The sequence below is a fragment of the Tasmannia lanceolata genome, unplaced genomic scaffold (assembly GCF_043159265.1).
Source record: "Tasmannia lanceolata isolate RefF3 unplaced genomic scaffold, GAP_Taslan_0.1 ptg000007l, whole genome shotgun sequence".
NCBI lineage: Eukaryota > Viridiplantae > Streptophyta > Magnoliopsida > Canellales > Winteraceae > Tasmannia > Tasmannia lanceolata.
In genome coordinates this window covers 8,756,403-8,768,406 of record NW_027518684.1, presented here as the reverse complement: position 1 = coordinate 8,768,406, position 12,004 = coordinate 8,756,403, and the positions used below count along the sequence as shown (strand labels likewise).

General features: G+C 39.3%; 1 protein-coding gene across 1 annotated transcript; it reads left to right on the top strand.

Annotated features, from left to right (window-relative positions):
• The first annotated feature begins 2,377 nt into the window (after nucleotides 1-2,377).
• LOC143881301 (plasmodesmata-located protein 7-like) lies at nucleotides 2,378-6,671 on the top strand. Its single transcript, XM_077384283.1, has 3 exons — nucleotides 2,378-3,105; nucleotides 4,859-4,878; nucleotides 6,376-6,671. The coding sequence occupies exons 1-3, from the start codon at nucleotides 2,378-2,380 to the stop codon at nucleotides 6,669-6,671; spliced, it is 1,044 nt and encodes a 347-aa protein (XP_077240398.1).
• Nucleotides 6,672-12,004: the final 5,333 nt, after the last annotated feature.

Genomic DNA, 12,004 nt, shown 5'->3' with positions numbered 1-12,004 from the left:
AAGGCTTTGAAGAGTCGATCTCAGTCAAGGAAGGGCGCCTCATACACTTTGCTTTATATATGCGAAGATTTGAACCTCTAGAATAAAATCATCCAATCCCATTTGTAGAATTTTATATTTTTATTTCTCACTTTTTTTCCAACCGAAAATAACTTTCCACCCGTGTTGGTTAGATCAAGTAGTTATGATACAGGAAAAGAAAAGAAAAATCTAAAAATTTAAAAACTGAAAAATCATGATGAAAATGTACACATTTTTTTTTTTGAAGAAGGCAACAGAATATGTATATATATATATATATATATATATATATATATATATATATATATGAATAAGATGAACCGAGATGGTCCTGTTGGAACAATGAGCAGAGAAAATAGCAAAACAATAACTCAAGGGGGGAGATAGTCAAAACACTCCAATTCGGCCCGAGAAACACCGCTCTTAGCCAGGGAGTCGGCTGCCACATTGGCCGATCTCCGGACATGCTGAAATACCATGGAGTAGCCCTTTGCTCTATCCTCTATCTCCTCAAAGAAAGGCATAAGTCGCCAAGGGGGAGAAGCGGCTCCCGAAAGCCAGCGAATAACATTTACGGAGTCGCCTTCGACTATCAGTCTGTCGCACTCCAAGCGAGGCATGGAGAGAATCCCACTGTGAACGGCTCTAACCTCCGCCTGAGTCGAGTCGGCAAATCCAAGAGGCCCCGAATAGGCCCAAATGACTTCCCCTTTGTGATTCCGACATAACCCCCCCACTCCAGCCGCTCCTGGGTTGCCGAGAGAGGAACCGTCAAAATTGAGCTTCAGAGACCCCGGGGGCGGGGGGGACCAGGAGGGCCGAGATTTCACTTTGGTAACCGATTCCATGCATATGGTGGACCACCCTTCCCAGAGGGCATACGCAGAAACAAACCGAAAAATAGGAAGTGAACGGGCCCAGGAGATGACCGCTGCTACCACCTGTATATATATCCAATATGGGGCCCGGGCCTTCCCTTCAAAGACCCGCGCATTCCGCTCTTTCCACAAGAACCACCAGGATGCTAAGAGACACATCTTCCACAAAATTCTACCTTTCCTCTTCCACGGAGCCCAGTCCCAACTCCGAATAAATTCGGCCATAGAATTGGAAGCAACCCAACTGACTCCAAATCTAGAAAAGAGATGACCCCAAATATATGAAGCAACCTGGCAATGTATAAAAATGTGGTCGATGGATTCCCCGGTCGATAGACATAGGGGGCAGTGATCCACCAGCCACATTCCTCGCTTCCGCAAGAAATCCATCGTCTGAATTCGTCCCCAGCTAACCGACCACCCAAAGAAAGCAGCTCTTGGAGGGCACGCGTGGCACCAAACCGCGGAGGACGCATGTTCCACTAGAGTGGGGGTCAGATGGATATAAAAAGATTTAACGGAGAAAATCCCCGACGGATTCCAAATCCAAATTCGACGATCTACGCCTGAAGACTTGATGTAGCAGGAGGCCAATAAGGATATGAGGATACACATTATAACTAATTACAGAGCCATTAAATACATTATCAATTAATATTAATTATTTTAAATTAAAATAAGACATTAATCATGATAGTATACTATGATAATTATTTAATAATAGTATGGTTATTTAAGATTCTATATCTGATTTCCTATTCTATTCCTAATGTTCTGCACATAGAGTATATTCAATTCCTAATTATTTAAGATTCTATATTGGCACCATTGTGGCGGGCTTACATAGAACCAACCTATTTTATTCATCGCCCCGTGCATCGCACGGGTCTGCAACTAGTTCCTTCTACGGTAGCAAAAGGGTAGTTACGAAAACTCAGGTTCTTCATCACTTCAGCGTAAAATCTTGTTGAATCTTCTTGTGAGTTCGTAGTGCTCTGATACCTTTTCTTGTTGTAGTGCTAATATTGTTTTAGTGGTAAGAAAAAATAGAAGGGAGAAAGAAGATATTGATAAAACTCAGATGAACTGAAAAACTGATGATTTGATAACAGAGGTTGTAACTTGTAAGGCCTTTACGAAGGCGTAATTTCTTAACATCTAAGAAATTATGCATTATTTTAATTAACGTAGGTTGGCTTTCGTTTTTAAGCAACACATTTTTTCGTTTTTTATGATCAACGAAGGTCACCAATTTTAACTCGTATTTCTTTTTATATCAAGGCTACCGTTGTTTTTACTAATTCCACCGACATGTCTCCCTTTCAACAAATCTCCTCAAACCAACGAGACGAGCACCCAATTCCACCCAGAGATTTTCCAAGATAATATCTCACCCATCCAATCAACGGCCCAGATTCTCCCCAAAATCCCATAATCCCCTTCCTCCCTCTCATTCTCTCCCACAAGCCCACACCAAAATGTCGTCAGAATCACAAAAAACCCACCTCCCATCTCTCCTCTCTTTCCTCCTCCTCCTCCTCTCCTCCCTCCCCAAACTCGCCTCTCCTTCCTCCTCCGACTCGTTCGTCTATGGCGGTTGCTCCCAGCAAAAATTCATCCCAAACTCACCTTTCCAATCCAATCTCAACTCGCTACTCACCTCACTCGTCAACTCAGCCTACTTTTCTTCCTACAATAACTTCACCATCACCGCCTCCGACCCCGCCTCTCCCGTCTCCGGTCTCTTCCAATGCGGAGGAGATCTCGACCAATCCGACTGTGCCGAGTGCGTCCAGCACTCAGTGAGTCAACTCGGCATCCTCTGCCTCTACTCGGCTGGGGGCACCCTCCAGTTCCAGGGCTGCTTTGTCAAATATGATAACACCATATTTTTAGGCGTCGAAGATAAGACGTTGGTTTTGAAGGAGTGTGGGATCTCTGCGGGCTATGGTACGGATCTGCTGAGTAGGAGGGACGAGGTCTTAACGGGCCTTGGGTGCGGGTCCGGATTGTTCCGGGTCGGGGTATCCGGGTACGTTCAAGGGATGGCTCAGTGTGTTGGTGACTTGGACTCCGGCCAGTGTTCGGATTGTTTGTTGGAGGCGATCGAGAGGTTGCGTGGCGGGTGTGGGGCAGCCGTCTCCGGCGATATTTATCTCGGAAAGTGTTACGTCCGGTTCTCCGCCGGTGGGGTTTCTACGAAGGCGTCGAGTAGTGGTAAGCGCTTTTATCCAGGATGGTAGTTTTGGATTTTGTTATGTTTGGCCAATTTACTCAAGTCTCCTTGATAACTAACTAGTTTCAAATTGCCCAAATCTTTTCTTAAGAGGGATTTTGGTTTATTTGGTAAAAAAAAAAAAAAAAGAACTCGAAGGGTTTTTAGTAAAAATTTTCATTGGGCAGTGATATTTCCCCCCCTCTGTTGGATATTCCTTTAACGGTGGCTCCTCCCAGGGGCGATGCCACATGAGAGGAAAGGGAGGCAATTGCCCCCCTTAATTTTTTGGAAAAAATAAAATATACCTTCATGTTTTAATATTTTTTTATTTTTACCCCTTTTTTTTTTAAATATGCCCCCCTTTCCAATCATCCCTAAGATAGAAAATAAGTTTAAAATTTTAATTTTACCATTTTTATCTCCCTTTTTTGTGCAAAATTTACTATAATTTTTGCCCCCCGTGCAAAATTTCAGATAGAAATTTTTTCTATCTTAATTTTAAGATAGATAAAAAAATTACTATAAGTTTTGCCCCCCTTGTGCAAAATTTCTGGCATCGCCCCTGGCTCCTCCACGCCTCATATCTGTTGGGGGGGGGGGGGGGGGGGGGGGGGGGTTGGAATTTCACTGCCCTTTTCATTTTTCTTCTTCCTGGATTTTGTTTGACTATAAAATAGGCCGTGATTACCTGGTTGTTTTCGGTTTGTGTGGAGTATTGTTTTGGTGTGCAAGGGAGGAAAGTTGAGGAAAACACCGACGACGGGCAGTTTATTTTCTGAATTCCAATAGGCGGTGAGTTTTTCAACTTTACACCCTGACACGCTCAAAGAACATCTGTCAGACCAAAATAAGACCATTTTGCCATTCCTTGTTCTGCAAAGAGATTCATGGGCCGTCTTGCGAAGATCTTCGATCCGAACCTTCGCTTCGCATCTACTCTCTCTTAGAGGATGAACCACGCCTTCGCTATCGCCCCTCGCTACCGCTCAACCTCTCCAGCGTGATCCCCTTCTCTCCTCCAGGGATGGTGGCCCTACAAGGGGCAGGGAGAGGTAGGATTATTTCCTATTGGTACGCTATACGTTGTGACGGCGGCTCCGTACGGGGTTCACATCACAATCCACTTTTTCCTGCTGATTGCGTCTCTTTTACTATTAAATTAAATATACCTCGACATCAGCAAAATAGAAATCATTTCATCTGAAGAATACGTGAAACGTCCAGTTTAACGTCAAAGCTAACGTCGACGTTTTTAAATTTGAAAAAACCTATTTAAAAAATCAGGAATAATATTTGCCGTAGAGGCGGAAGTCGACGGCTACAACGTAAGGTGCGACTGGACTGGAGTTGGGTGTGGTCGGAAAATACTTAGGTGTGAGTGCATTAAAGAAATCTGATTAATATTTTGTGATCTCGAGGCCCACGCATTCGAACTTGGGAAAGGAAAGGTTTAATCTACGCCGTTGAACGATAGGGTTCGTTTCGAATTATCTGTGGTTCGATATATTTTCGAAAGTTCATTTCTCAACGCCGCTGTAGCCACTAACTTCTCCCTCCATCTTCCTGAGAAACCTCTTTTTTCTCTGCCTTTCCCTTGCTATTCTTTCGTCTTCTGCATCTTCTCCCTTGCTTTTCCTTCGTCTTCCGCATCTTTAGCCACTGCTCGGTTTACAATCCTCGTACATGAAATGATTTCTGTTTTGCGGATGTTAAGGTATATTTAATGCATGTATAAAAAAAGACACAATCAGCAGGAAAAAAGTTGACTGTGGTGTGTATCACTTGCAGAACAAGGAAGGGCAAAATGGTCTTAATTTGGTCTGACACGTGTACTTTGAGCGTGTCAGGACGTAAAGTTGAAAACTCGCCGCCTATGGCAGTTTAGACAATAAACTGGCCTTCTTTTATGTTTTCCTCAAGAAAGTTCTTTTATTTTGTTTAGTGTGGCTATGTTTCCCTTATGGTCTAATCAATGAAAATTTAGTTTAGTAAGTTTGATGTCTTTATTTCATTTTTTCCTTTTTTGGGGTGGTGAAGAAGGGTGTTAAGGGATGGATGGATGTGATGTTTGAATCTTTTGAGTTTGAGAAATCTTTGGATGGGCCAAATATCAAAGGTTGATATTAGCATCTCTTGGCATAATTGTATTTTGATCAAGATCATCCAATTGTAGGTCTAACATATAGATGATTTTATCAAATTGATTAGATTTGATCGATCGGTGCTCAATGCTCCATTGGCTATTTTCCTTGTAACAACCCATTTGCCAGCCATTTGATTGGATAGCGTGATGTTATAATTGGTACAATTCTCAAAGATGGAGCCCATATTTAGATGGTTTGGATCGACATAGATATAGCTACATGATGATAGAGGCTTCAAGGATGGCGATAAGAAGTGCCCGGTTATTTTATTTTTTTCTAAGTTTCTTTGATTGTTGTTTAAACTTGAAACGATCGAGAACTACTACTCAGGTTCATGCTTCAGTAGGGCACGACCTCGTTGTAGAACAATGAGGTGTGCCCAGTATGATATGGTGGGGTCACAACATTTGATTGATCTGAATCATCCATTTGTTAGATCTTGTTTGGATCTCTTATGCCCAAAATTCACCTCAATCGTGCAATCCTAACATCCAATAATGTGTATTTTTTTACCAATGAATGTGAATCGTTTGCCTACATGTATTTTTTGGCTAGCAACAATACACATTATTATATTTTAGGATTATATGATTGGCGTGGTTTTAGAGTCACAGGAGATTCAAAGCAAGGCCTATCAACTTTGATGTTTCGGAATATTCAAATCAATCAATGGTTAGACACTTAGACCCACAATACTGTAGTGTGCGCTCCTTGTTGTATTACAAACATACAATGTGGTTGCGTCCACCTAAAGTGTTCACTCCTACAAAGGCATTCCTATCCCGAATTTCCAAGCAAGAAAATATGACACATTTCTATAGGTAATTTATATTTCCACCCTCACTTTCCAGCTTTTCCACCCCCTTTTGTTTGCCTATTCGTGGAAATGGAGTCCTTCCGAGGAAAAAGACAAAAAAGAGGTGGAAATTTTGTCATTTTTAAGAAAAGAAAAATAATAGTAGCTGGAAATTAATTTCCTATTCTGTACCAAAGAAAATAAATCGTAAACTTTATAAGTTTATATCAGACAATGTATTATCATAATAATGAAAGTGGCTCTTTCCCACAAAAGTTCAAGGACATTTTGGTAACTTTTGACTTGTTACAACATCAGATTCCGAGGCCGGAAAGATTGTAGCTATTATCATCGGGCTGCTAGCCGGAGTCGGTCTAATTATCGTTTTCCTTTCTTTCCTAAGAAAGGTGTTTGAAGGAACTAAGGGTGAAGAGGTTTCCTCATCAGAAAAGGAAGACGATCAAACAAACACAAAAGGTCTTCAAAAAAAAGAAGGGAAGGTGTTTGAAGGAACTAAGGGTGAAGAGGTTTCCTCATCAAAATCCCCCTCAAAAAAGGAAGACGATCAAACAAACACAAAAGATCTTCAAAAAAAAAAAAGGAAAGGTGTTTGAAGGAACTAAGGGTGAAGAGGTTTCCTCATCAGAACCCTCCTCAGAAAAGGAAGACGATCAAACAAACACAGAAAGTCTTCAAAAAAAAAAAGGAAAGGTGTTTGAAGGAACTAAGGGTGAAGAGGTTTCCTCATCAGAACCCTCCTCAGAAAAGGAAGACGATCAAAAAAACACAGAAGGTCTTCAAAAAAAAAAAGGAAAGGTGTTTGAAGGAACTAAGGGTGAAGAGGTTTCCTCATCAGAATCCACCTCAGAAAAGGAAGACGATCAAACAAACACAGAAGGTCTTCAAAAAAAAAAAGGAAAGGTATTTGAAGGAACTAAGGGTGAAGAGGTTTCCTCACCAGAATCCTCCTCAGAAAAGGAAGACGATCAAACAAATACAAAAGGTCTTCAAAAAAAACAAAAAGAAAAAAGAGTAACCTGGGAGGATGAGCTTACTGAAGTCCACCTGATTCCGGTCGAGCATGAGTAGTGAAGAAGAGACTCCATAACTTGATGAATCAAATGAAGCATGGCAAGAAGTTCCCACGAAAATTTGGCCAAAACGCTCACAAAGAGCCCAACATATCCCTTCCAAATTAGCTGATTATGTAATTCACAAATATTGAGCATTTTGTTCTCTTATGCTTAGTTTTTGTCGCTCATATGTACTGAGCCTTGGTTTTCCCTCTCTCGCATGTTCCGAGTTAGGGTTGGTTATGAGCTTTTATTTTATCATCTTTCTCCTTATCTAATAAATCAGTAGGTCACGCCGGAAGAACGCACAATCGCTAATAGCGATGACGATCCGATAAAAAATAACAAAAGATAATTGTGGTGCTCAAAAGCTAACCCATATTGGAGGGAAACTCCAAGATATAAGTGTAAAAAACACCTTTTCTCCACAAGAAAGACACACTTTCATTCAATATTTCAATTGTCAAAGAAACTACCTTCTCCTCTTTTCCATTACCCTTTTATCCAAGAAGTAATTACAAGGTCTAAATAAAGAGTCCCCAAAAAAAAAACGTGCAACTAGAGGACAGTTATTAGCCTCTTATTCTAAAGAAACTTGATTATGCCATGTAGTAATTTCCTAAACATCTACTTTCTAAAGTAAAAACCTCCTATGCTTACTTGTAAAGACTCTCCATTAATAGGTAATGCTAATGAAAGCACTCAAAAATAGCTCACGTGAATCCTATGCAATCTAAAATATCCTAATAAAGAACTTCCTTTTAATAACTAATACTAGAATGTTGTGCAATACCTTCACATAGTTCCATGTGAATGCAGTCACGTGAGAGTAACGGATGCACACACATGTAATCCAAAGATCCGTGTGGTCCGTTGGATTCTTTCGGCGGGTTCTTTTTGGATGATTCATCCAAGCCATCCATATATCTACTATGTAAGCATGTGCTCTTGCATCAATCGCCCCCTCTAGAAGAAAACTCGACCTCGAGTTTAGTTCAGTGTTGACAATTTGGGGGGTAAGGATCATGGTGGTTGCTGCAAATTAATTTCTCGCTCCGACTTCGAATCGAAGTCCTTTCCAACAAATTAGATACTTCCATCGTACTATAAATCTGACACTTTTGGGTGGTCAATCTACTTTCATCTTCTTCTTGAAGATCCATTTACAACCTATGGGTTTTGATCCAGGTGGTAAGTCAACTAATTTCCAAGTTTTATTACCCACAATGGAATCCATTTCATCATTGATGGCCTCTTTTCAAAAGGCCACATCTTGAGATTTAATAGCTTCTTCATAAGTCTTAGAATCAGGTTCTACTTTTAGATCTATCATAGTAGAAGTTTTGATCTTATCTTTTGACTCTTCTACAAGAAAGACTACAAAATCAGGACCATAGGCTTTTTTTCTTCTATCTCTTTTACTTCTCCTAATTTCATTAGGTGCCTCATTTATTTCCTCTTGAGGCTCTAATGCAGACTCAATATGTGGGTTTAAATCCATTAATCTAGGAATGGATGAGAACCTGTTTTCAAAGAAGATGGCATCCCTAGACTCAATAATGGTATTCATTTTTAATAAGTCATTAGGTTTTATAACAAAGAACCTATAGGCTTTACTATGATTTGCATATCCAAGGAATATGCTTTCAATTCCTCTTTCACCGAACTTTCTTTTCATAGATTTGGGTACTTGAACAATGGCTCTACAACCTCAAACTTTAAGGTAGCTTAAGTTGGGTTTTCTCTTTTTCCAAAGTTCATAGGGGGTTACATGGGTTTTCTTATTATGAATTCTATTTAGAATGTGACAAGCCGTTAATAAGGCTTCACCCCAAAATTCCTTATTTAAACCAGAATTGACTAGCATGGAATTAACCATTTCCATAATAGTCATATTCTTTCTTTCCGCAACATTATTTTGTTGTGGTGTATAAGGGGCGGAAAACTCATGTATTATTCCCTCATTTTCACATCCTCTATCAGATCTAATACACTTGATCTTAGATTCATATTAGTTTTTTACTTCTGTCTTATAAATCTTAAATTTATCTAAGACTTCATCTTTATGTTCTAACAGATATACATAGCAGTATTTTAAAAAATCATCAATGAATGTCACAAAATACTTCTTGCCTCCTCTTGTTGGAGTGCTATGTAAATCACATACATCACTATGAGTTAATTGTAATAAAGTAGTAAATCTTTCTACACTAGGAAATGGTTTTGAAGTTATCTTAGTTTGCATGCACATCTTACATTTATCTACCAAGTTTTCATCACATTTAGGTATTAGTTCTAACTTTACCTTATCATGCATTTTTCTAAGATTTACATGTCATAATCTATTATGCCATAAAGATATAGACTCAAGCATGTAAACAAAAATATTCACTTTATTAATATTCATCTTGAACATGCCCTCATACATATAACCCTTCTCTACAAACGTCCCACCCTTGGACAATACAAATTTGTTAGATTTAAATACAAGTTTAAAGCCACTCTTATTAAGAAGGCTACAAAAAGTAAGATTTCTTCTAAATCTGGTACATGGTATACATCAGTAAGAGTGAGGATCTTTCGAGAAGTGAATTCATGTTCCACTTTGCCTTTTCCTTTGACTTGTGCTGTTGAAGAATTCCCCATGTGGAGAACATTTTCATCTTCGACTAGTGCATAAGTAAAAAATGCGCTTTTGTCTTTACAAACATGTTTTGTAGCGCCCGAATCGATCCACCAAGCATCTTCTCTTTAAAGGAAATTAACTTCGGATATCATGGCAACAAATTTTTTTTTGTTTCCCTGAGTGTTCGACTTTTTAGATCGATACTCCCTCTTGTAGTGACTCATTTTGCCACATTGGAAACAAGCGCATTTGTTCTTCTTGTTCTTATAAGAACCCTTGTCATTTTAACGCTTCCTCTTCTGATTACCTTTCCAAGGTTGAGTAGGGGGTTTGATTCCGTCATATTGACATTCTCCACCATATGGACCATAGAGGATAGTGGTTCAATATCTTCTTTTTTATCTCGAAGCCTTGATTCTTCCTCAACTTGGAGGGTTTGAATCAAATCTTCAAGAGACATCTCCTCTTTTTTATGTTTAAGACTTTTTTTAAAGTCTTTCCAAGATGGTGGTAATTTATCAATAATTGAAGGTATGATGACTGTATCATCAAGATTTACCCTTTGTTGATGAACTTGACTAATGATATGTTGGATCTCATGAATTTGATCCACTACCAACTTATCAGCAGTCATCTTAAAATTTTAAAAATGACTTACTACAAACTTTTTGGCTACAGCGTTTTCAGATAGATACTTTGCCTCTAAAGCCGTCCAAAGTGCTCCCGCCGACTTCATATTATGGTAGATGTCAAACAGTTCATCGGTCATGGCATTAAGAATGTGGCCGATGCACAAGTAATCATCATGATCCCACTTCTTTCTTTTACGTGCTTGAACAGTCGTCTCATCTTCAACAATCTCCGGTTTTGGTGTAGTAAGTACATACACAACTTTTAGAGTGGTGAGAACAAAATGAACCTTCTTCTGCAATCTTTTGAAGTTCCATTTGTTGAATCGTTCCAACTTCACAAAGTCTTGTGTCATTTGCTTCATTGATTGCGCCATGAAGATCTTCTGAATATTGTCTTAAGATTGTTGGAGAAATTTCCTCTATAGTGGTTATGAGAAAAAGAAGAATAAGATGCTTCAAGGCGCGTAATCGCTTTCCTTAAGACAATATTCGCCCCCACCAGTTGCGTGCAAAGGAGATCCGCGAATTGCCTCCAAGATACAATGAAGCCTTGTAGGACAATCCTACAATTGTTTGATGACGCTTTGCACAAGCGGAATCAAACCCAAACCACCTTTCAAGAAATTCAAGCCTTAGAGAAAATCACTTAAAACTGTTTCGGCAGAAAACAGTTTTAGTGCACCGTTTTATGAACAAATTAACTAGAAAAACAAGTGAAAGAGAGATTGCTAGAGAGAGAAGAAAGTACAACAATAACTGTTTTCTCATTATTAAAAGACAAGTTTTTGCTCTTTTTTATAGAACACTAGATGTCTATTCACTAAGAGAAGCATCTCTTCAAGACATCTTTTTGATTGGTTTGAATAATGACCATTCGATCACAACTCTTTGTGACTTAAGTGTCTTGGATCACTCACAAAGTGTCATTTGTATTTGAAAAATATCTGACTGTTGGGAAGCAAAAGACATGAAGAAAGGCTAAAAAACGAAAGTGAAAAGCCATGTCTATTTTCTTCCAATGGATAGTTTTTCCAACATCCGCGGTCGACCTCCGACATGCTTCTGTTTCTTTATTTTTCTCGATCCAAAGAACTGCGGTTGACCTCCTATACCTTTATGGAAATCATTCAAGTTTTCATAACCAATCCGCGGTCGCCCAGGATACCCTGGTCGACCGGCCCTGTCTGAAAATTGTTTTTATATTTAAAATCAAAATTTGTGAAAAACCATTTTAATTTTCAATACCATTTTGAAAATCTCTAACAAAAATGAGGAATAACTATTTAAATTAATTGTTAGTTACCATATGGAAGGCGGACATAGCTAACCCACAGTGCTACAAAAGCAGTAGAGCATGTGACAAAGTGACCGCCTTTCAGCTCTATCCTTTTCAGGAGGCTAGAACTATGTTCCATCCTTTCATGTCTCCATTAACTATGTTCCATCTTTTTCAGTAGGACGTAAGAATGCCATTAAGGTGGGTGTCCTCGTTGAATTAACTCAGACATAAAAACTAGCTTTGTTAAAGTGTATGGTGGGGCTAACCTAATCTAAGCCTTGCACTACCACTTTGCTAATTCTATTCAATCATGGGTAACATATCACACACGCTTTAT